Source organism: Arachis ipaensis, chromosome B1 (genome assembly GCF_059453495.1).
Source record: "Arachis ipaensis isolate K30076 ecotype BB chromosome B1, ASM5945349v1, whole genome shotgun sequence".
Lineage (NCBI taxonomy): Eukaryota > Viridiplantae > Streptophyta > Magnoliopsida > Fabales > Fabaceae > Arachis > Arachis ipaensis.
The window spans coordinates 16,936,237-16,960,070 of NC_142436.1; the positions used below are offsets into that span (position 1 = coordinate 16,936,237).

Below are 23,834 nucleotides of genomic sequence, written 5' to 3' on the forward strand. Positions count from 1 at the left end.
ACGGGGGCCTTGGATCATCAATCCGCTTGGATACTTCCTCATTCCAATGATTGGGCCAGCCAAACTAATCTAACCCAATAATCTCTGGTTACCCATCGTAACAATAGTGCTTTAGGTTGTTTAGTAGTGTAATAATAAGTGCACTCGTAGTTGTGATTTTATTTTGTATCTATGTGGTGGTTATTTAAGCAATTAGCATTGTATGTTTGTTGAGAAAAATATTGTATTGGAATTGCTCATTTTAGTTAAATGGACCTTAGAGGTTGACAATGATGCTGAACAGAAAGTAGTCTATATCCAAAATCAGAATATGCATGTAAGTAATTTGGCCAAGTAGATATTACAAAATATAGTATATAATCCAAACCAGAATATGCAAATATCATGTATCAAAATGTTAACATAAAGTAGCATCAACATAGAATATGCACATAAGTAGTATCAAAATGTTAACAAACTAAAGGTCTATTTTCTTCTACACACATTGATGTAAAGTGGTAACATGAAAAGTATTAAAAGTGGAGGTATATTTTCTTCAAAATAACAAACAATGTCTTGTCCCTTTCACAGTAAATTTCAAAAAAGCATCATTTCTTCTTAGAGAGGTTCAATTTGGGAGTTGGAATAAATTTGAACATTTTAGAAGTTGTGCCACTACTTACAGCTGCCATTGTCTCAGCATTCACACTCTCCTGACTCTTGGGCCTAATTATTGTCTATTTTGGACGTTTAAAAGGTTGCTAAGGCTGAGGTTGAGGTTGTCTTTCCTGATAGAATTGTAAACAATTATGAGTATTCTAACATAAGATATATATGAACTCATTGTCAATTAGACTATCTTACCAAGACTAAGAGTTCAAGACAGAAAGATATTAGTATATAGTGTTTAGGAATAAATAGTGAAACACATTATCAAGCATACTTACAGTTGCAGCATTTACATTCATTCCAACATGTAGTACAATAGCATTTATTGGTGTCTCAGGCTGAATAACCTTATACATGAGCAAATTTATTAGGACAATTAAATCTTTTATGATGCATGTTATAAGACAAATAGGTCCTTTAAAATTTATACTATAAGTCAAACAGGTCCCTGATCAATTATATTATATGTTAAGGTGGTCCCTATAACAAAGCAACTAATTACTGTAAAAAACTTGAGTCTTAAACATGTTATTACAGATTTCAAGCTGCACAATATATCACATTTAGTATAAGAAGGTAAGTGTTAATCATGAATATCTGAGTTATAAGTGTCGATTGAGAAACCTGAATCTCTTCTTGTGTTGTAAATGATTTTTCCTTGGATTTTTCCTTGACTTTTCCTTTAGAATTAGTCCCATCCTTAGAAGCTCGCTTGCAGGTCTTAGCATTGTGACTAGGGGTGGCAACGGGGCGGGTAAGGGTGGATTTTTGCTCTACCCGACCCCGTCCGCCCTACAAAAACCCGCATCAAACCCGCCCCGCCCCTACCCGCGGGTAGTAAAATGTTAAACCCTAACCCACCTCTACGGGTACCCGCTTCTATAATTATTAAATCCAACAAATGAAATTTAATTTTAAAAATTATATAACCACCATTTACATACATAACATAAATTAAAGTAAAAATTTAAATATGATATAATATTATTAATCGTTTTACTAATTATTTTGTATATATATACCCGACCCCATCCTGCCCTGACCAAGAACCCGCCCGTTAAAATCTGCCCCGGTGCGGGGGCGGATTACCCGCCCCGAACGGGTAGGGGCGGGGTGGGTACCGCGAGTTCGAGTAGTGTTGCCACCCCTAATTGTGACCAGGCTCTCCACATTTTTTACATGTGACTCTGAAGGTCTTTTTTGCCTTAGTATCCTTTGGTCCATCTTCCACCGGATCTGGTTTCCTTCTTTTTACTGGACTCCCTATTGTCCTCTTAATCTTGGGAGGGATTGAGCTTATTTCTCCATACTTCTCCCAATATTCTTCACTATTGAATTGGCTAATGGAATGACCATATGTTACTCTAAAAGCATCCATCTTCAGCCACTTGTGTGCATATGTGTCTGCTCTGTCTCCTTTTTTAGCAATAGCAGCCATGGCATGCACACATGAAATAACTATAAGTGATTATTAACTACAATTAGATATACAATTTATTACAATAACAACTAAAATGTATAAATTTAATTGTTATACATGTAAGTTGCCACATGTTACATTTACATGTGCTATTACCCAAGTGCACTCCCAGCTTCTTCATGTGCATTTGCACCTCAAATACATGTCTAGCATCATCGCCAGCCCATTGAGCAGTCCAGTTCTTCATGTCTTTCATAATGGCTTCCATCCTTTTTTGTTATACAGGAGCAATTACACCAGTGTACGTGCTTAGGGTCTTTTTGTGTTGTGCCATCCTCCGCATAATGTAACATCTGAGTTCCTCTAACATTATTAGGATAGGTTTTTCTATATAGTGCACTGTTTTGACATTTCACACCTCTGTCATCTTATTAGTAATGTTGTCCAGCTTACGCCAGTGGCTGAATTTTGACTTAGCCCAACATCCTGGATCCAATTTTTAAAGGTAAGCCCATGCGTCCTCGTTCATCCTCTTCAGCCTTTGCATGTTCTCATTAAACTCTGCATGTTGAACTTTCGGCACAAGCCCAGACCACGTTCTTGAGCTGTGTGTCCTTGTATTTATTTATAAAATTCTTCCAAATGTGCCTAACGCAGATTCTATGATGCGCGTTAGGCATAACCTCAGGAAATGTTACTTTTTGAAATAACATAATAAAGAATATATGTGTATCTCATTTAGGTAGTCTCACAGCTTGCCATATTGCGCCTTCTCGTTACTAACATACTTCTTCCTAGTCATCCAGAGTCCTCTTTACAACATTTTCTCATTGAGTATGACATTGTAATCAACCTTCATGTGATCCCATGCCTCTGCATGTGTCAAACGTGGCTAACTCAACTGTCTCTTTTCTAGCTTCTCTACTACCCAATTTTAATATACCATGTTGCTGCCAAACTCTCTTTCATAGGTGTGAGTAGGGTTGTAAGTCTTTATTTGATACCCACCTAACCGTGTGTTTTTTGCACAGTATATAAGCCAGGGACAATCATGCTTTTCCGTTTCACCATTTTTCTCACCATGATTTGCAATGTTTTCATTATCTGCCGCATTAGCTTGTCCTTCTACCTCACTGACAGTAGCTCCATCATTGACATTAGTTCCACAATCTTTATCCACTACCTCATCATTGTCTTTCTCACCTTCAGCTTCAGCCTCATTTGTTGCCACCACCATATCTGTAGGACAGCGGTGACTAGTTTAGTTAGAAATCCTCTAAGTTAGAATACCCTAATTATAGTTTATATTTCGTTAAGCTTGAATATCTGTATTGATGTGAAGTTCTAGGATTTTCTTTGGCGTCCGAAAATCTTGTATCTTTCATATTGGGCACTGTTACCATACTAAAAATCTCTGGTTCTCATACCATATATTGTTGTTATTTTTCAGATGCAGGTCGTAACCCACCTTGATGAGTTTGCAGATGGTGACAGAGTGGAGGATGGCTTGCTTTTGGCTTTCTGTTTATTTTGATATAGATTATACTCTCACTTTTGTATTGTACTTTGTGCCTTAGAGGCTTAATATTGAGAGATAGGATGTCAGCCTATTTTTACTTCAAAACTCTAATGTATCTGTTTATGACTAGTCGGCCTAAACTCTGCGGATTGCGACTAGTATTCTTTTGGTTATTGTATACATATATACGTATATCTATATATACCTTGTTATCTTGTATATCTTACCTTGGTGCCTTAGTTATCATGTGTGAATGCTTCGCATTTTGTGATTCCGCTTTATGCGACTTTGAGCTTATTTCCTTCATCGGGCTTCTAGTTATATACATTCATGAAAATATATTTTATAATAAGAGCTTTAGAACTGTCGTGGTACTTTATTATCCTTCGCTTTTCGGCATAAGGTAAGGCTTAGGGTAATAGGGTGTTATACAACTATCCGTTGCAAACATAATCAAATCAGCACTTTATTATATATACTAGCTATTGCTGTCCATGTCTCTCATAATTGTCATGATTGTTTCCTTTTCAATTTGGCACCAGCAATCCTTTTACTCTTGATGGTTGATTCTTTCCAAATATAATTAAATCAGTTCTTCATTAATTGCTAATCCTAAAACTTCATAACACAAATAATCATACCATAAATTGGAATCAATTCTTAAGCAATCAACCAAATAATAATGAAATCTTTTTCTAAACTCAACAATATCTCCTTTGATGACAATATTTAAAATAAAGAGCATTTAAGAAAATAAGAGTAGGGTAACTTTTTTTTATTTGCAAAAAAATCTCTCCCTAAATCCAGAAATTAAAACTCCGTTGAATATGTGCTATGATGTCTCTTGTCTGAAAATTAAAGTGCAGCTAAAACAAAACAAAAAGCAAGTAGTAACAACTGAGATAAGCCTCAATGTAGTCCCTGAAGTTGCACTCGAGCCTCAAAGTAGTCCCTGAACTTAAAAGTTCCTAAGAGTCATCCCTGAACTTGCACTCCGGGACTCAAAGTGGTCCTTCCGGCAATTTCAGCACACGTGGCGCAACCGGAAAGCTTAGCTGGCAGCGTTGGTGACACGTGGGACTCACAACGGCTAGCTGATATGGCAGAGTAAACTCTTCCGACTCAATTTGGTCCCTCAGGTGAAGTTAAAACCCTAATCCCCAAATTTGAAGGCCACATTGTTCACTCTGCTCTCTTCTCGTCGGTGCTGTGTTCTTCTCTTCTCCCTCTCTGAAACCCGTCGGTTATGGCTAGCACGAGCAAAGCAGCCGGGAGCTCGAACAACCCACGATCATTTAGAAACATCATGAGGAGAATGAACAGAAACAGAGAAGCTCGTTTGCCAGAATGGTGTGCCTGCGGGTCGAGACCAGTGCTGCGGTGGTCAGGGACGAATTCTAATCCAGGGAGACCATTCCTGGGTTGCCCAAACTACAATGTAAGTATTGTTGTTGTTGATTGCTGTATTTATGGATATAAATTTTACTGATTGAATTTTCTTTGATGTGTAGACAGTGGGTAAGAAATGGTGTGGATTGTTTTTATGGGTTGATAAAGTTTTGGAAGATGCCATGCCATGTGATGATAGAACAAGACATTCAGTTGATGAAGAGGAATGGAAGATGAAGATGGCTTGGAAATTTGGTAAATTAGAAGCTAAAATTAGGGTTCTAAAAATGGGGGGAATTTTGATGTTTGTGTTCATGCTGCTGATTGTAATTGGTGTTCTTGTATTAAAGCTGGATAGACAGCAGGGTCAACTATATCTAGCAAAAAACAAATGAGATGCATGTTATATGCATTCCTTGTTCATGTAGTTGTTCCTATCCTTTTGTTTGAAAGAAATAGAAATTAAGGTGTTTGATTATATGCATACTTCTGTTCCTGGACTTCTTTTCAATGAAATAGAAATGGACAGCACTTGAACTAGTCTTAAGTTTGTAATAGAGGATAATATATAAACAAAAGGCTGAGAAAACTCAATTGAATAAAATCATAATTCATAATTCATATTCATATTGGTAATGTTTGATTCAAAAAAGACATTATAGAGCCAAAACACCAGCAAAATAGATACAAAAAAACAGCCTGCTTTCCCTAAAATCTCCAACACTGGGACAATGTTTTAGGCATTGTAAACAACATCAGCAAAATATATACAAAAAGACAGCCTGCTTTCCCTACACATAATCATCCTAATCTTCATTTTTTGTGTCTGGGTGCCTTGAATCCAGGATTCGGCACAAACTTCATGAAATTTGCAAGCCTTGTAGCAGTTCCCTGTGTTGCCCCTTGCATAGGGTTAGGTGGGGGATTCCTTGATATATGACTACTTCTTGGTGGGGTAGCAGCAGGTGGGGTGGTTATTGGTGGATTGCTACTTCCTGAAGCTGGTTTTTCACAACCCTTGGCTAACTTTCTTTTTAGAGGGCGCTTTGGTGGCCTAACAGGTGAGGGTAGAACCTATCAGCTAAAAAAAATGTAACATAGTTAGTAAACTAGGTAAGGATGTGAGTATGATAAATTTAAAATCATATAAGCTCGTGAACCTGTTGAGAGTCATCAGTTGCTTCCAAGGGTGGTTGACTTTGGTCAAGATTGATTTCGGTTGGGGCTTCTGGGACAGGGGCAGCAGAGTTGGCCTGACCTTCACCACCATTAGCAGCAGTAGGTTGTGCAGCGGCAGCCTCTGCAGCAGCAGCTTCTGCAGCTGCAGCAGCCTCTTCGGCAGCAGCCCTCTTTGGACAATTCCTTCTGGTGTGTGCTGCTTCGCCACAACAACGACATAGACCTTTTTTATATATTCTTTTCATCTTCGTCTTCAACTTCTTACTCCCACTTGGCTCATCATCTGCATCTTTTCTTCTTTTTTTCTTAAGTGGTCCGGGCTTGTTTCTAAATTTTGGTGCTTGTGATCTGTTATATGGTGACTTTTCCCATAGTGCTTGACCTGGAATTGGATTGATATGGAAGGCATATGTGTTATTATATGCTTCCATGGTCAACCACTGATGACAGTAGTCCTCCGGTCTCTTACCAGCCCTTGCCAGTGCAGCACACGCATGCACACATGGCATCCCTAAACAGCATTCACACAACAACGAAGACAACAACAGTAAGCCTACAACAAAGGCTGATAATGATAATAAGACTAAAACAATGAATTTAAAAAATATTACCACTCAATTGCCAGAAACCACATGTGCAGAGCCTCTTTCCCAAGTCCACAACCATGTTGGTCGGCCAGCCATGTACTTCGAACTTCTCATAATCTGCGTCACCAGACCACATCGGGACCCAATTTTTTTATTCCTTCCGTATCTTTTCTAACCTGATGCGCTGTATAGGAGGTAGAACTCCAGTGTTCGAATTCAGCTTCACCTTGTTCCTAGCTATCGACCTCATTGCATACATTCTGACTTCTTCCAAGAGTGTGATAATAGGCTTAGCTCTAGCATCTTTGATCCTGGAGTTGAAGACTTCACAGGTATTGTTGCAGATGTTATCTATTTTAGGTGCATTACTGAAGAATGCCCGGCTCCAAGAGTCTCTAGGTCACTTGTTCAAATACTCCCAGGCTTCCTTATTAACCCTTTCAATCTTTTTGATGATATCAAGGAAGCCATCTTGGCTAGTACACCTTGCACAATCCCAGAGAAACCCTCTAAGCTGGAGATCCTTCCATTACTTGTTGAAGTTCTTCCACAGATGCCAAACACAGAATCTGTGATGGACATCTGGAAAAACCTCCTTAACTGCATTTATAAGGCCCTATTTCAGATACCAAAGAAGGGGTCATATAGTTGTTATCAGGCAGCAAATCTGTCCCTACAGTTATATAAGTGACATCAAAATAGTCCCTAGACTTGTTCAAGTGACATCAAACTAGTCCCTACACTTATGTAAGTGACATCAAACTAGTCCCTACACAGCACTATTACAGAACATTATGCAGAACAGGATAAATGAGTAACAACAGATTGACAGAACATTATGCAGCATATAATCAGTCCAGGATTAATTCTGCATATATAGACAGCAGCCCAGTGTATTAACATCATATAGATAACTACAATAGATAGGTTGACACTAAATAACTTAGAATTCTTAAGTCACAACCACTGTATAAATGAGTCGCAATAGATTAATTCAGCAACTAGTCCCTAGCAGCCATGTGTATAATCATCATGTTGAAACACACCTAATAGGTAACTAATAAGTAACAACAAGTGACTTGTTATAACTAAGAACTATTAAGTCACAACCAGTGTATAAACATCATTTTAAGTCACAATAGATTAATTTAGCAACTATAGACAGCAACCATGTGTATAATCATCATGTTGAAACACACCCAATAGGTAACTAATAAGTAACAACAAGTGACTTGTTATAACTAAGAACTATTAAGTCACAACCAGTGTATAAACATCATTTTAAGTCACAATAGATTAATTCAGCATATATAATCAGCAGCCCAGTGTATAAACATCATTTTAAGTGACAACCTATAAATATTGCATACCTTCTGCATATCTGAGATAAAACAGAGCTTGTTCTTCTTGTAATCCCCCAAGTCTTGATGAAGTAATTCCAAGAACCATCTCCAGTTTTCAGTGTTCTCAACAGGGACAATTGCATAGGCAATAACATTTATATGATTGTTTGCGTCTTGGCCAATTGCAGACAATATCTGACCACCATGCCGAGTCTTTAGAAAAGCCCCATCCAAGCCTATGAGGGGTCTGCAACCAGCCAGAAATCCTTTTTTACATCCCTCCAAACAGATATACATCTTCTCGAAAATTGGATCATAATCAGGGTTGGGCTGAGGTATAACCCCAACTGTGACAGTGGATCATGGATTGCTCTTCAGCAGTGTCAGTCTATAATCTCTCACCATGCCATATTGGGCAGCTGCATCACCGTACACAACAGATCTAGCATCTCCTAAGGCCCTGGTCAGTGAAGACTTGTTTAGTTCCAGATCACATTTAGTCTTAAAATATTGTGCAGCCTCGGAGTGTCTCAGATTCGGATATTTTCTTAATTTCTTCACCAATTTGCAGGCTAGCCACTTCCTATTAGCTAGTCTGTTTTTGGTCTCTCTTGCACAGGTGTGGTCATCCATGAATGTCTTGATCTGCTAGCAGTTGTTCTCAGTATTGTTAGAGGCATACACAAGCCAGCCACAGCTCGCATTCTTACACACAGCTCTCATCCTCACGTTATCGTTCTTCTTAAACCAAATCCTTCTACCCTCTTGTATGCAATATTCATGCACAGCCTCTTTGAACTCTATTTTTGTAGTGAAAGTCATTCCAACCTCTAGCCTAAGCTCTCCAAACCTCCCTCCTTCTCTAAATGCAGGGAATACGTCATCTGAATCAACTTCCTCCAACTCATCCTCAGAGTTTGGAGGAGTCTTCATTTCTTCCGAGTGCCATGAGTCTCCACCATCAGAATCATTATAAGGATCATCCTGCACATCATGATAAGGAGCAACTGATGATCCAAACTTAGGAATCGGTCCAAAAATGATTTCATCATCCTCAGAATCTGAGTCTGCACAAACAGGACCATCTTCTTCAACCATAACAGACTTCTTTCCTTTTGTAAGTTTCTTCCCTGGCCTACTTCTCAATTTCACATTACTCTTTCCTGCTGACCTATCCGGAGGCAAGTCTTCTTCACTGGACACTTCATCACCACCAGGCCTATATGCTTCATCCTCTACACTATCGTCACTGTCATGGCTATCTGAGGATCCCTCTGAACTAGACAAAGCAACAAAGGTTGTCTTGGGCTGTTTTCCTTTACCAGTTGTTTTTGCAATATTTCCAGTAGCAGCAGCTCTTGTCAGTGGCCTCCTTCCACATGCTGCTGCTGCTATTTTTACATTCTTACAGCCTCTCTTTGTTTTAGCCTTCTTGGTTTCTTTTTCTTTGGACCAAGGTTTCGGAATTGCTGTGGGTTGGGGCATTTTTTTTGGTGGGATTTTGGGCTTGCTTTTACTGGGTTGGGCTATTATTTTTGGTGGTGGATTGGGCTTAGGTCCAAGACTTGCAGTGGGTTGGGGGAAAATTTTTTCTGCTTTGTTTTGGTTACCAACAGCCAATGAGGTAGGTGGCTCCTTTGGTTTTGTGGATTCAGTAGTATTCTTTGGTTCAGAAGTTGGATTGCATGGTGTTGTGCTGGGAATTGGTTCAGCTGTGGCATTGGTGGTGGGTTTTGGGGTGGGAATAATGGTTGGTATCAGCATCAGCTCCTTGCCAGAAACCACTGGTTCTACTTCCTCAATATACACAGGCTCAGATACTCCATGTTTGTAGTACACATGAATAACCCCCTTGTTCTGCTGAGCCAGGTAACACATCTCCATCAGCTCATTATCATTTGCTATTGCTCTTAAACCACTTTGCATAGGCCGATTAGGCACCAGCCACCAAGTTTGGCTAACCTTGTCATACCCAATTTTCTTGTGATAGTCTCGGACGAAGAATACATCCAGCGTGTCTGTATCAATATCCGGCAACTCACAAGTCTCTCCACCGTTGTAAGACATACTCCCATCGGCCACTGTGATAAACGACCCTCCATGGTGAAATATAATGGTAATTAACGGATCACCCATATGCCAATATTTACAAAAAAAAAAATTAATTGATCACACCCATTATTTGAAATTAGACATCACTGCTAGTAATAGATTGGAAATATGAAGGTATAGAATAAATGAACTAGATCACAGAATATGGTGTTAATCAATGTAACAATCAAACATTATCAGCTACTCCTACTTGCAAGAATATAATCATAAATAAATTCTAACTGGAAAAACCCATTGGAATCCACCAGAATGTAGATCACACAAATCAAGTAAAATAATGAAAGCAAGATCATAACTTTATGGTGTCAAACCCTCCACCCCACATGAAAGAAATATGTGCCATAAATCAAACTACCAACAAAAAAAGGCACACAGAAATAAAGAAAATCTGCCAAATTTGGAGCTAAAGTAATCACTAACTAGAGAGTTTAAAAAATAATAAAATAATATACAACACTGAAGGTGGAGATGAAACAAGAAAAACCATCTAGAAATAGTAATGGTAAATAGTAGTTAATGAAAGCTCATTAAATGGCATCTGTTATCTTCTTCATATCATAGCATTGATTCAGTCCTAATCTTCTTCTACCAATTTCATCATCACTTTCACTAAGAGCAGTTTAGGAATTATTCTTGTATGTACAGATTTTATTTCTAAGGTAGTGTTTAGAATCTGTCTCTGGGACACAAATTTAAAAACAATAAAATCTTTCCGTTCTCCCAACAAGTGGAGATAGTGAAGGCAGGACACTGAAATGAAAATTTTTTTACATTTTGTTTTTTCTGTTTTATCCTCGAATGTTAAAATTATTAACAAATACATTTCTCTTTGTATCCATCACTATTGTCTCATTATCTCTATATTTGTATCCTAGAAACCATTTTCAAACACTAACTAGGTGTGCTTAACTATGAGTGAAGCTATTTATTTTTGGATAAGCATGGACATTCAGAACCAAAATGATTGATGACGAAAATAGAATCAGAAGACAAAAGGATACAATTGTGCCTACATGCCATAAATAAAATGTTTGAAAAGAAGATCATTGACAAAAACCAATGTACCTGAACCTGCAATTCTTGAGCAGAAAACTCCAGCAAGGCACCTAAGAGTCTCCTCTTGAATATAGGCAATGCTTCATCACGGCTTCAAGACATTCAAGAATAGTAATAATATACATTAGGACCTTTTTTTCTATTCGAAAAAGTGTAGTCATTGGAAACTTTTTGGCAAAAAAAAAAAAGTTCCCAAAAGTCTTCTATGTAAAGCTAACCAGTATCATAATTGTGTATTCCAAGAGAAAAATAGTTAAATGAAGCACATAAAGCACAGAAACACATTTCAGCTAAACTTCAGATAATGGCTTATCATCATTTAAAACAATTCATGAATTTTCTCTTCTACAATTTTCATCATCACTCTCACTAATCAGTCAAGTTCAGAATCCATTATCAGAGTTACAAAAAATTTCAACTCCCAAAAGATCTTTACTTCTACTGTGATCATGCAAACTCTGTTTAACAAATTCATTGATCAGAGTCATTCTCCTGAAATACATTAACATTTTGGAAACTCCTCCACTAACAGCAGTAAACCCTAACACATAGAGAACACGTTTTCATATCATCAAAACACAAGAAACACTCCTACTCTACAATTTTCTTGGCCAAACCACTACGAAAGCTAGTAGTGATCAAACCCTAGCACAAAGAACAGAACAGAGGCGTTCATACCCACCAATTACAATCGAAAAAAAGGGCCTGAACTTTTGTGAATATTAGATTAACAACAACATCAAAAAATAGAGGAACCACATTTTTTTTCATTTTTGGCTTACCTCTTTCAGAGAAACCAGGGCTTCCCAACTATGTGTATGAAGGCGAGGAAAACAGCGATGCTCCAGAGCCAAAGTCTTCCACTGAAATCGGTGCAGTTAATGCAGTCGCACATGCGCCATTGGAGATTGAGGGAGGGAGAAGAAGAAACCTCACTCTGTGTTGTGTTTGTTTCGTGTTTAGAGAGGAGGGAGACAATACGTTATTGAAACGTTGAGGGAGGGACGTAGTGAGCGTGAAACGACGTCGTTTCATGTCATTTTGGCACACAACCAAAACGACATCGTTTTTGTGAGTCCCACGTGTCACCAACGCTGCCAGCTAAGCTTTCCGGTTGCGCTACGTGTGCTGAAATTGCCGGAAGGACCACTTTGAGTCCCGGAGTACAAGTTCGGGGATGACTCTGAGGAACTTTTAAGTTCAGGGACTACTTTGAGGCTCGAGTGCAACTTCAGGGACTACATTGAGGCTTATCTCAGTAACAACTACATTGCAATTTGATCAATAATGAATAGATGTAGTCAGACAATAATCATGACAATAAAATCAAATAATCCAAAATAGTTTCAATACTTCCAAAATAAAATTACAAAATAACTAAGTATTTCTATACCAATTTCTCCTCCTTTTGTCATCAAGAGAGAAAATTACACACCTATAAACACATGTTGTGATTGATTTCTGCATGTCTCAAATAAATTAACAAAAAAATTATTTTTCTAAAGAGTGAATATCTCTAAAATCTTATCATTCTTACTATTATTGTCTTCATATTTACTGTTTGTTATTTATTGTTTTGCTTCTGTTTACATTTATTTTTCTTATTTCTCTATTTTTTAAATTGTCTAACTAAAATAATCAATTAATCATTGTTGCTTAGTATTTTAATCTTCGTAAAAATAATAACTTACTCACTGTAATATTACTTGATACAATTCAGTACCGAATTATGATTTTAAAAAATTCCGCATGATAAACACAACAAATCAATTCTATAGAAAAAAAAATCTGTAGAAACGAATTTCTAGAATTTCAAAAGACAGAGAAAAAAAGAGTACTTGAGAGAATGTGAAATTAGAATTGAATTAATTTTGACTCCCGTAACCGATGCCAAATACATTATATTTTTAGCCTAAGTTACCACTGCTACATTTTTGTTCTCTACACCGCACCTGATACCAAATTAACATTGAGCAAATAATATTGGTACTATTATCTATAGAGAAATTCTCCACATACAAGCATTTTTTTATACAAGTCTTTACAAGTCATTATATTAACGCGCTTGAACTGTTACTGCACGTTCTTCTTCCTCTTCCTCTTCTTCTTCTTTTCTTTCGTTTCTTGCTTTCTCTTTCTCCTTCTTCAACCGTTACTGCACAATTTCACTGCACCTTCTTCTTCTTCTTGCTGCACATTCTTCTTCCTCTTCCTCTTCCTCTTCTTCTCCTTCTTCATTTATGTGCTTTTCTCTCTGTTTTCTTTCTTTGTTATTCTCGATTTCCATTATTTTTTGATATCAAGCTCTGAAATCGTTTTTGAAGAAGAAGAAGCAGAAGATGAGGAGGAGAAAGAGAAAGAGTTCTGAATTATGCATAAGGTGTACTTCAACGAATTTTGGGTGTATTTCTTAAATCTTTTTGGTGTAGTTTTTGTAATCCTTTGGGTGTATTTCTGTAATCCTTTGGGTGTATTTCTATAATCGTTTGGGTGTATTTCTGAAGTTCCATTATCTTCAAAACGATTTCAAAGCTTGATTTCAGAAACCATGAAAATCGAAAAAAAACGAAGCAAGAATACTAGTAATAAACGCAAGTAAAACAACTAATAAAAAGGCAAAGAGAATAACGAAGAAATACATGGAGGAAGAGGAAGAAGAAGAGGAAGAGGAAGAGGAAGAGGAAGAGGAGTCGTTCATAATACACGGTGAGTGTAGCGCTTTGGAAACTGAATAACGCATTAAAAGACCCGTATGTGTAACAACTTGTAAAACTTGTAAGTCAAAAAAACTTGTATGTGTAGTAGACCTCTTATCTATATTATCATACTACATGTCATTTATGAATTTATTATTCCATCATTACCCGTGACCAAATTATAATATTACATATGTTATTAATAATCCATGTCATCAAGTCAGGTGAGCAAATCATTAACGAAAAATAAGTTAAGAACTGACTCATGTCGGCCAATCCTATAACTTTTTTGTGCAATTAGAATTTGAATGATGATTTTGCTGAGGACCACTTTGAGCTTGTTATTCGAAAGTTGGTAGACGTACATATAGCATTCACATTAAAAATTCTGGCGAAAACGAGTGAGAACTATATTCGAAGGCAGAATTTGATTCTTTCTAAATTAACCGCGTCTCAAGAAAGCATCCTTTCATTAAAGCTTACTTGTTAATTTTATAACGCAACTTGCACTGTGTGGTGTGCCTCTTCTTGCTTTCCAAAAATTATATATATAAAAACTCTTTAGTTCAACTTCCTATTTCTTAATCTTCCCCATGAATTCAGTTTGAATTTAGAGTTTTGGATATGTCTGTGGTTATAGACGCTCTTGTTGGAGGCGCAATCGAGGCACTGTTAGATACTGTCATAGAAATCAAGGAGAAAAATGATAAGTTTAAACCCTCGTTAGAAAAATTGGAGACAACATTGAAATCACTCAAACCTTTTATCAAACAGATAGAAGGCATCGACGCGAAACTGGATCGGCCGAAATCGGAAACAGAGAGGTTGATCAAGAAGATGGAGAGTGGCAAGAACCTCGTTCTCAAGTGCTCTAAACTCCAATGGTGGGATTGCTGTGGTAAAGCGAATCGCCAAGAGGAACTTGAAGAGCTCTACGATTCGATTTGCGAGTTCTTTAAATTGGAGCTGCAAGCAATTAATACGAGGGATGTGAAGGAGGCGCTGGTTGGAGTTAGAGATATTCAGGGTGGGGTTAGGGAAATTCAGGTTGAGATTGGGAAATTGAGTAAAATGGTTCCAAGAAATGAGAGAGTTGAATTGAGAGGTGTGTGTTCACCTCCTAAACCCCCTGCGTTTATTGTTGGGTTTGATGTTCCGTTGAAGCAGCTGAAGCTCAAGTTGATGGATGACCGGATTGGTGATCATCCGGTGGTGCTCACGGTGACCGGAGCAGGCGGTTCCGGGAAGAGTACATTGGCGAAAATGCTTTGCTGGGATGATGAAGTTAAGGGTATGAATGATTATTGATTACTATCCTACACTCTCTATATTGCTGATATTCTAAGTTGCATAGATAGTAATACAAGTATTGAATATCATGTGCACTACTATATATAGAAGTTAGAAATTTTATGAAAAAAAATAAGAGTCACAAAAGGAGTTTAAGGTAACATTTAATTTAACAAACAGTATTTGAGATTTCAATTATGTCGCTTTGTGCCTTTGTCAATGAAATTAAGATGCTTTAGATTTAATAGGGACAATGAAATTCATTAATTAAAAAGTAAAAAATACCTATATATAAGTAGAAAAACTTTATTTTAGTTTAGCAAATAAAAGCCTAATTGCTACTATTAAGGAAACAGAAAGACTTTTTAGTTTTTAGTAAGTTTAATATATAAAAAAAACTTATAAATTTATACTTTCAATGAAAAAGCTCTTCTTTTTTTGTCTTTTATTATTTGCTTTAAAGAAAATTATTGTATTAGTAGTATAAAAAATAAATTATACAGTAAAAAAAAATATCTTAAGCTAAAACAAGCTAACTTATCTAAATTATGATAAAGCGATTTTTAATATATCAACACACATTATAGGGTGGGACTTACTTTTTGTCTAAGGTTGGACTATTCTTCCACTCTTTTGCGGGTTTGGATCTTTTAAATTTTAAATTTCACTTTAGAAGGTAAAGTATGATCTTTCACCATTCATTTCATAGGTAGACTAAAAGAAAATATGAGAGAAAAACTATTTAAAGATCATCGATCACACTTTACCCTCTCAAGTAAAAATTTAAAATTTAGAAGATCTAAATTCTTCTTTCAGTTCCCTCACTTTCTTCTTGTAGATATTATGTGGTAGATGAAGAAGGGAAACAGCAAAATATTTTACTCATCAAAGGCAAATGCATCGTTGTAGACTTATAGTTATATGTTTAGTTGAAATCACATGTCTGTCTTAAAAACCGAAAATCCTATTTGAGACGAAAAAAGTCCGTTATGTTAGAAGAAATCCAGAGCTTATATGGAAATAACCAAAAACACTTAATGCTAAAAATGTTACTATTTTGAACCTTTGCTACTTCATTTCACTGCCATGCTGGAGCATACATTTTTGTGACATTTGAGCTATCAATGTTTGCTCCCCTTTTGTGAAAGTCTGAAATAGGTTTTCTATATAAAAATATCCATTATAAGATGTTGAGTTTTCAAATTACTAAACCGTAACATTTGTCTAGATAAATTCAACGACAACATCTTCTTTGTAACATTTGGAAAAAAGCCCAAGTTGAGTACCATTGTGCAGAAACTATTTCAGCACACTGGTTATGAGACACTCGAGTTTCAAAGCGATGAAGAAATGCTTAACCAAATAGAAAATCTTCTGAATCAGCTGGTTAGAAAGAATCCAATATTGTTAGTACTGGATGATGTTTGGCCGGGATCAGAATCTCTGGTTGATAAGTTTGAGTTCCATATAAAAGATTACAAGATTCTAGTGACATCAAGAGTCGTAATTGGAAGATTCGGAAATCCAATTGTCTTGAAACCCCTTGGAGATGCAGATGCCATAAAGCTATTTCAGCACTCGGCATCTCTAAATCATAGCAGCTCCGATGTTCCTGATGATGTCGTGAAAGAGGTAATTTCTGTTGCTCCAGTATAATTTAGAATACAAACTTTCTATAGCTTCTATGTTCCTGATGATGTTGTTAAGGGTTCTGTTCAATGCTTTCTTGAACCTATTTTAAATTTCTTACATTGTTATATTGAGAATTAGAGGAAAAATAATTGCTAATCAAATGCTTTTTGATACATGATACATGATACATCATTTTCTTGTACATACACCACTTTTTCATTTCTTATTTCTTCTTGATCTATAAAACACTTGGTTGAAATTTCTTATTTCATTTAAATGGACTAACTTGCAGATAGTGAGAGGCTGCAGCGGTTCTCCTATGGCACTTAGAGTGAATGGCAGATCACTCAGTCAGCAGCAGCGGGTGGTTTGGCAAGAAAGGGCCAAAGAATTATCGAGAGGTGGTTCGGTTCTTCATTCTAGCAGCGACGTGCTTGACAGTCTCCAAAAATGCTTTGATCTCTTGGATCCTATGGGCATTGAGTGTTTCCAGGACCTAGGATTATTCCCCGAAGACCAGCGGATCCCTGCTGCTGCACTTGTTGATATGTGGACTGAGCTCTATGGCGACGATGACACAAGTGCATTAGCGAATATTTATAAACTAGTCAACTGGAATTTGGCTGATATTGTTGTCACAAGGTATGATGGATACTCATATACTGGAAACAGAACAGTTGAATTTTCTGCATTACAAGAAAAAAAAGACAAATGTCTTACTCAACTTGCAATTTCATTCAATTTTAACAATAACTATACTAAGTTTACACCAAAAATAAGCCACTTGTATAGAATACATGTTGAAATACAAAATACATATTGAAATTGAGTTAAACAGTACATGTATTTGTACATAAATACATATTGGCTGATTTGGTAGTTGATTTTTAGCGTGCACATAATATTTTTGTTTTACTAATCATAAATTCCAAAGAAAATAAATATATCATTATTTTGTCAAGATTAACAAAGCACGCACCCTAGTCTTTGACAATTCTCCTCGTTCATGAGTTCGTCAACCATGAAGAATACCAATCTACAGCTTAGGAAACAGAATTAGGAGTTAGCCCTTAACAGTTAAAACCAAATTTGTCAATCAACTTAAGTTTGAACTTAAGAGATTTCAAAAACTTCATGTGTAAAATGTGAAATTCAACATTCAAAAGTAAAACTTATACAATTGATGCCTTTCCTTGTATGTGTTGTCCAGCTTGTTTATTCATCTAGAATTTCGTTTAAGTGTATTTATAAATTAAGAAATGAATCATCAATGGATATGTTTAAAATAATATATAGTAACAATGATTTGTTCATGCATGTGATCAGGAACGTTGAGAGTGAGACAGTAGACTATAGCTACCACTATGTCATGCAGCATGATCTTCTTCGTGAGCTTGCAATCCTTCAAACTAGCCAAAAACCAGAGGCAGAGAGGAATAAACTGATTCTCGACATTAGTGGGAATGACCTTCCAAAATGGTGGACTACAGAGAAAGAGTATCACATTAAAGCTCGTGTACTATCCATATCAACCGGTTTGTGCTTCTTTCTTCTTGATGCACAAACAATTCGCAAAATTATTGTGTTATTGATTACTGATTTTGAGTTTAACCTCTTTTGCAGACGAAGCATTCGCAACAGAATGGTGCAACTTGGAGCCATCTGAAGTTGAGGCTTTAGTGTTGAATATTCGAGCTGCAAAGTTCACCTTACCAATGTTCATGAAGAAAATGAGAAAATTAAAGGTTTTGATAGTATCAAATTATGATTTCTTTCAAATGGAATTAAATAATTCCCAACTTCTTGGTTATCTATCCGAGCTTAAAAGAATCAGATTCGAGAAGGTTTCGGTTCCTTTCCTTGGCAAGGCTGGAATTCAATTGAAGAATCTGCAGAAGATATCACTTTTCATGTGCAATGTGAATGAAGCATTTGAAAATTGCACTACAGAAGTTTCAGAAATGCTGCCAAGTTTATTAGAGATAAACATTGATTACTGCAATATGGTGGCACTGCCTAATGGGATCTCCAATATTGTCTCCTTAAAGAAGCTAAGCATAACAAAGTGTCATAAGCTTTCTCAACTTCCTGAAGGAATAAAAAACTTGGTAAATTTGGAATCATTAAGGGTTAGTTCATGTGTTAGTTTAGCAGAGTTGCCAGAATCAATCACCAGGCTTCGTAACTTGAAACTTCTCGACATCTCTGAATGCATAAGCATTAGTAATTTGCCAGAGAAAGTGGGCGAGTTATGCAGTTTGCGAAAGCTTAATGTGAGAGGTTGCTCCAATTTAAGTGAGTTGCCATCCTCAATAATGGACCTTGGTAACTTAAGGGATGTGATATGTGATGAAGAGACCAAGGAATTATGGGAAGACTTGAAAACCACCCTTAATGGTCTTAACATAGTAGTGGTCCAAGCTGACATCAACTTGCATTGGCTACACCATTAGAGTTATGTTATTTGCGATGTAATAATAACATTGTGGATGCTGCACATAATTCTACCAAGATTAGGCATAAACCTTTAAGTTATAGAAATGTAACACAACAATTGGGTTTGGCAAGAAAATAAATAGGGAACATAATGAGAAGCCTTTTTTTATTGTAATGTTTTTTGGGTTGAGAAAGAGGAAATAGAGAGAGAGGGTGAAGTGAAGTTGTCCCCTTCAAAATCTGGACAAGTTGATGATCTGGTTTATTTGCACTCATATTTTGGAGTAATTGATTTTTGTATTATAAGTTTAAACAGAAATTAAGAAAATTATGTATTTGTATTTCTTGCCATGTTGGCAGCCATATTTATGGCAACAACAAAGAATTAAGAGTTGGTGTATTTTTTTAATTTATTTTATATTTTAGAAGTCATAAATTTGTTTCTTTAATTCATAAGTTGTTTCGTTAAATTCAAAATCTTTGGAGTGTCAAAACAGTCACTTTTCTTAGTTTTGTCATTGTTTTTTACCAAAAATTCATGTTTATGCACTCTACTCTGTTTATTAAGAGAATATTTGTTTACGTGTGTGACTTGTGAGATTAGTTCTCAGTCATTTTTATCACACACTTCACGCTTTCTTGATGTACAAATATATTGTTTGAGCTCGAGTTTCAGGAACACTCCTACATACTAATAAAAAAACACATTGCGATAGGATCGGACTAAAGCTTAATCTAACTACCAAGGACACTCTTTGTATAACGCGATTACATTTTTGGTGTTTCCTTTTCTTCTTCTTCCTTTTTTATTAAGGTTGTGTGAAAGGTAGGATGCAAAGTATTGTACATTTGAACATCATTAATGGCAATGCCGTAGAGACAATAGGCGCGTCTTCCCGCATGCGGTTGTCAAGAAAGAAAACATGTATAATGTGTGCAACTCAACATGTTCTCTCTCAAGAATATTGGTGATTATTACTAACTACGAATATGAAGTTTTACTTTATGTACTGTATAATGAAATCTAATAAACAAAAGAAACTAGAACTTGTGATGCTGTCAAATTTTATTTCCTAAGTAATTTTTGTGAGTTATATATAAATAAATATAACAACGTTAGTTATTTTATATTTTGATGTATATACAGTCATCTTATTTTTTTAAGAATATAAGCAATAAGTTAAAATTAAGAGGGAACATTCAATTCGGTTCATGTTCATTTTTTCGAATGACAATGCGATCTCTATTCAAAAAAATGAGACATTTCGACCTTTAACAACATTATTTTGGGAGAATACCAGCATCTTGTTAAAAAATATGTTAAATAATAACAAATGATCCTTTTGTTATAACAATGATGATGAAGAAATTGATAGTAATAGTGATGGTAGTTGGTCCTATTGTTAGAAAGAATTTTTATAGGGTTTAAAACAGGCACAAATTACAAAAAAAATATTCACAATACTAATTTTTGTTACTATTTAACGAATTTTTTAATAGAGAAATCTATTGTCTAAAAATTCAGAGAAATTTTTTTTACCAGATTTAGCATTGGCAAAGGCAACGCAAACAGTGATTTTTGGTTTTTCACCAAACATTACAGTCATGTAGGTAACTCTAACCCTACTTTCGATGAAGACTTATAGTGTGTAATTAAATAAGTTTGTGCTAAATATTTGTTTTGTCAATTTTTAGCAAATCGATGGTGGTTCGATTCTAATGGTTTGGGAGCGAAACCTACTCTTCTTTACAGGTACTAATTTTTTTAAAAGTGCATCAAAGTGTCTTTCATTAGATAAGTTTTGGGAATAAAAATAAATTAAACTTTGTAAATTGAAGAAGAAATAGAAAAAAGATAAAATTTTCAAAAGGGAAATAAATTACGAATGAAAATACTTCGCGTTGAAATTAAAAAGAAAGCAATAAAATGCCTTTGATTGGATCAAAGGACTTTAACATGAGAAATTAAAATGCAGAAGGATAAATTGAACAATGAAAATAAAGAATACTTGGAAAGTAAATTTACTTGAAATGATAAATTTACAGAAAAGTAAATTGAAAGAATGAAAAGATGGAAGGAGCCCTACAGAAAAGTTACTCGATTGCAGAGTCAGGAATTCAGTGGGATGTAAGTGTGCTACTGTGCTTGAGTGTTTTTCTGAGTAAAAGTTCCAACCCTTATTCCCTAACGCTTCCTAGTATTTATAATCTATCTCACATAACTGACGATTAATTACAATTAATTACACAAGATTACAACTTTGAATGCAATTCCTCTTGATAATTGTTCCTGTCACTTGATTATAGACGTTTCCCATTATTTCCTCATGTGATAGAAGCTTATAACTGTTTCACTACCATAACTATTCGACTCACCTATCGAATGTCTTACTCAATTGTTCATTTCGAATATCTTATTAGATTAGGCCTACCCAATTAATAAGACGATCGAAATCCAATCCGCGTCAATCACTTTCAACCCCACGCTTACGCGTACATCTTTTCGAGAAATTGTCTCTGACTTATCCCGAATCAACTTACTTTCATCGAAAATATTTTTTCGATCAACAATATTATTAATATCGAATTTTTCATCTAATTGATTTGAGAGAAACCCAAATTTCAAAACGTGATGTTTCATTTTAAACATTCAACGTTATCATCAGATAAATCCGACAATAATAAACTTATTTAAATTAAATTCGTCGTCTCCTCTCCCTCACTACTAAAAGTAATCCTAAAGCCCCAAACCCCTCCCTTCCAACTGTCGTAGAGAACTCCGCCACCATTTCAACGTCCTAACCACCCTAGCAAGCCACATTGTGCCGACATCCACTAGTGTGCTCTAATCTTCGTTATTCTGCCACTCCGTTGCTCGTGGAGTGGTTGCCATCACCGCAATGCCGCGTCGAAGCTGCTGTCACCACCAGTACATCGTCCTCCTCCTTCATTTTTTCAAGTACGTCGTTCTCCTTCTCCTTTCTTTTTCCTCTTTTTTAAAAAGTCTAAACTTTTTACATAGTTAATGTGTAAAAGATAATAGTTATTTTTTATGACGTAATATTATGTAATTAGATGTATATACAAAATTATTTTACAATGACAACAAATTAAAATTAAATATTATTTTGTTTTACTTGAAAATCTAGGGTTAATAGAAACTAATAAACAATTATAAGAATGAACTATGGTATCTATAATTATGATGACTACGGTGACTAAACGATTTTAACCATACTTAAAAAGTATATATTGTAAATACTAAAAAAACATTTTTTATGTTTTAATTTTAGTAATACTTTTTAACTACTATTAAAGTTGAATAACTACCATAATCACCATAATCATACACATAATAGCATACATCTAATTATTATAAATAAAATGTTAAAAGTTTTGGTTTCCGATATACGAATTTCTCTTGCCCATATTGGTTTTGGTTAGACAAGATTAAATAACAATACGTTAGGAGAATCAGGAATTTTGAAAAAACTAAAATGCTTTTTTTTTTATAGCCAAAATGCTCTTATTATTAAAGTTTCCCAACTTAACACCATATATAAAATAAAAGGAAAAGTATAGGGTACTAACATATTATCTGCCAACTTCTGCCAACTCTTATTTATAATTGTGTTTCATAGAAGTGTGTTCGTAGATGTGTTTAATAATTAATATATTTTAAATTCATATATAAAGAGACACATCCAAAAAATATATCTATAAAAATACTTCTATTAAACACAGCTATAAAAAAGACATTTTTATTAGACACATCTACAAACACACTTCCATGAAACACAATTATAAATAAGAGTTAGCAGAAGTTGGCAGATATACTGTTGGTAACGTAGCGGAACCGAAAATAAAAATGAAAAACAACACCTAATGTGGATTAAGTCTTTTACATATCACTCTCTTGTTAAGGAATGTGTTCATCGTACGTACCACTGCGTATGAAATTTCTTATGTATAACAAACACCATATTTTAAAACAAAATTAAAAAATAACACCTAATGTGGATTAAGTTTTTCACAGGTCACTCTCTTCTTAAAAATGTGTTCCTGGGACAGGTATGTATAAAATTTCTTATGTAAGGAGCAAACACTTTAATTAATTACAATTTTTTTCCCGTTGACGCGAGGGTGTTATTTTTCAAGGAAAATGGTAATTTTTTATTTATTTGATTGCTATTTTAGTTCAAATTGTTAATTGGTGTTTAAATTATTAAGTTTTAGATTAATTTATTAAGGGTTTTTTAAATTTTGTACGATATTCACAAATAAGCATATTTATAAATATTTTTGTCATTTCAATTTAGCTATGAATTATACGGTCATATATTAAGGGTGTATATGAATTGAGTCAGTCAAATTTAATTAAATTTAAATTTGATTAGAATATTTCAATGGGTCTATTTTAAAGACTCAAACCTAATCCTAACTTGACCCAAAATAAGATGGATTAAGTTGGGTCGACTCAATACATAATTATTGTATACAATTATGTAAATTTTATATAATAAATTA

General features: G+C 35.3%; 2 protein-coding genes across 2 annotated transcripts; both read left to right on the plus strand.

Moving 5' to 3' along the window:
* The first annotated feature begins 4,833 nt into the window (after positions 1 to 4,833).
* Positions 4,834 to 5,371, plus strand: LOC148575833 (uncharacterized). The gene is made up of 2 exons (XM_088501644.1): positions 4,834 to 5,025; positions 5,099 to 5,371. The coding sequence occupies exons 1-2, from the start codon at positions 4,834 to 4,836 to the stop codon at positions 5,369 to 5,371; spliced, it is 465 nt and encodes a 154-aa protein (XP_088357770.1).
* An 8,871-nt stretch (positions 5,372 to 14,242) lies between these two features.
* Positions 14,243 to 19,716, plus strand: LOC107626360 (putative disease resistance protein At5g66900). Its single transcript, XM_016329231.3, has 5 exons — positions 14,243 to 15,240; positions 16,468 to 16,871; positions 17,164 to 17,513; positions 18,198 to 18,406; positions 18,495 to 19,716. Exons 1-5 carry the CDS (start codon positions 14,574 to 14,576, stop codon positions 19,322 to 19,324), a joined length of 2,460 nt encoding a protein of 819 aa, XP_016184717.1. The 5' UTR covers positions 14,243 to 14,573; the 3' UTR covers positions 19,325 to 19,716.
* The last annotated feature ends 4,118 nt before the right edge of the window (positions 19,717 to 23,834 follow it).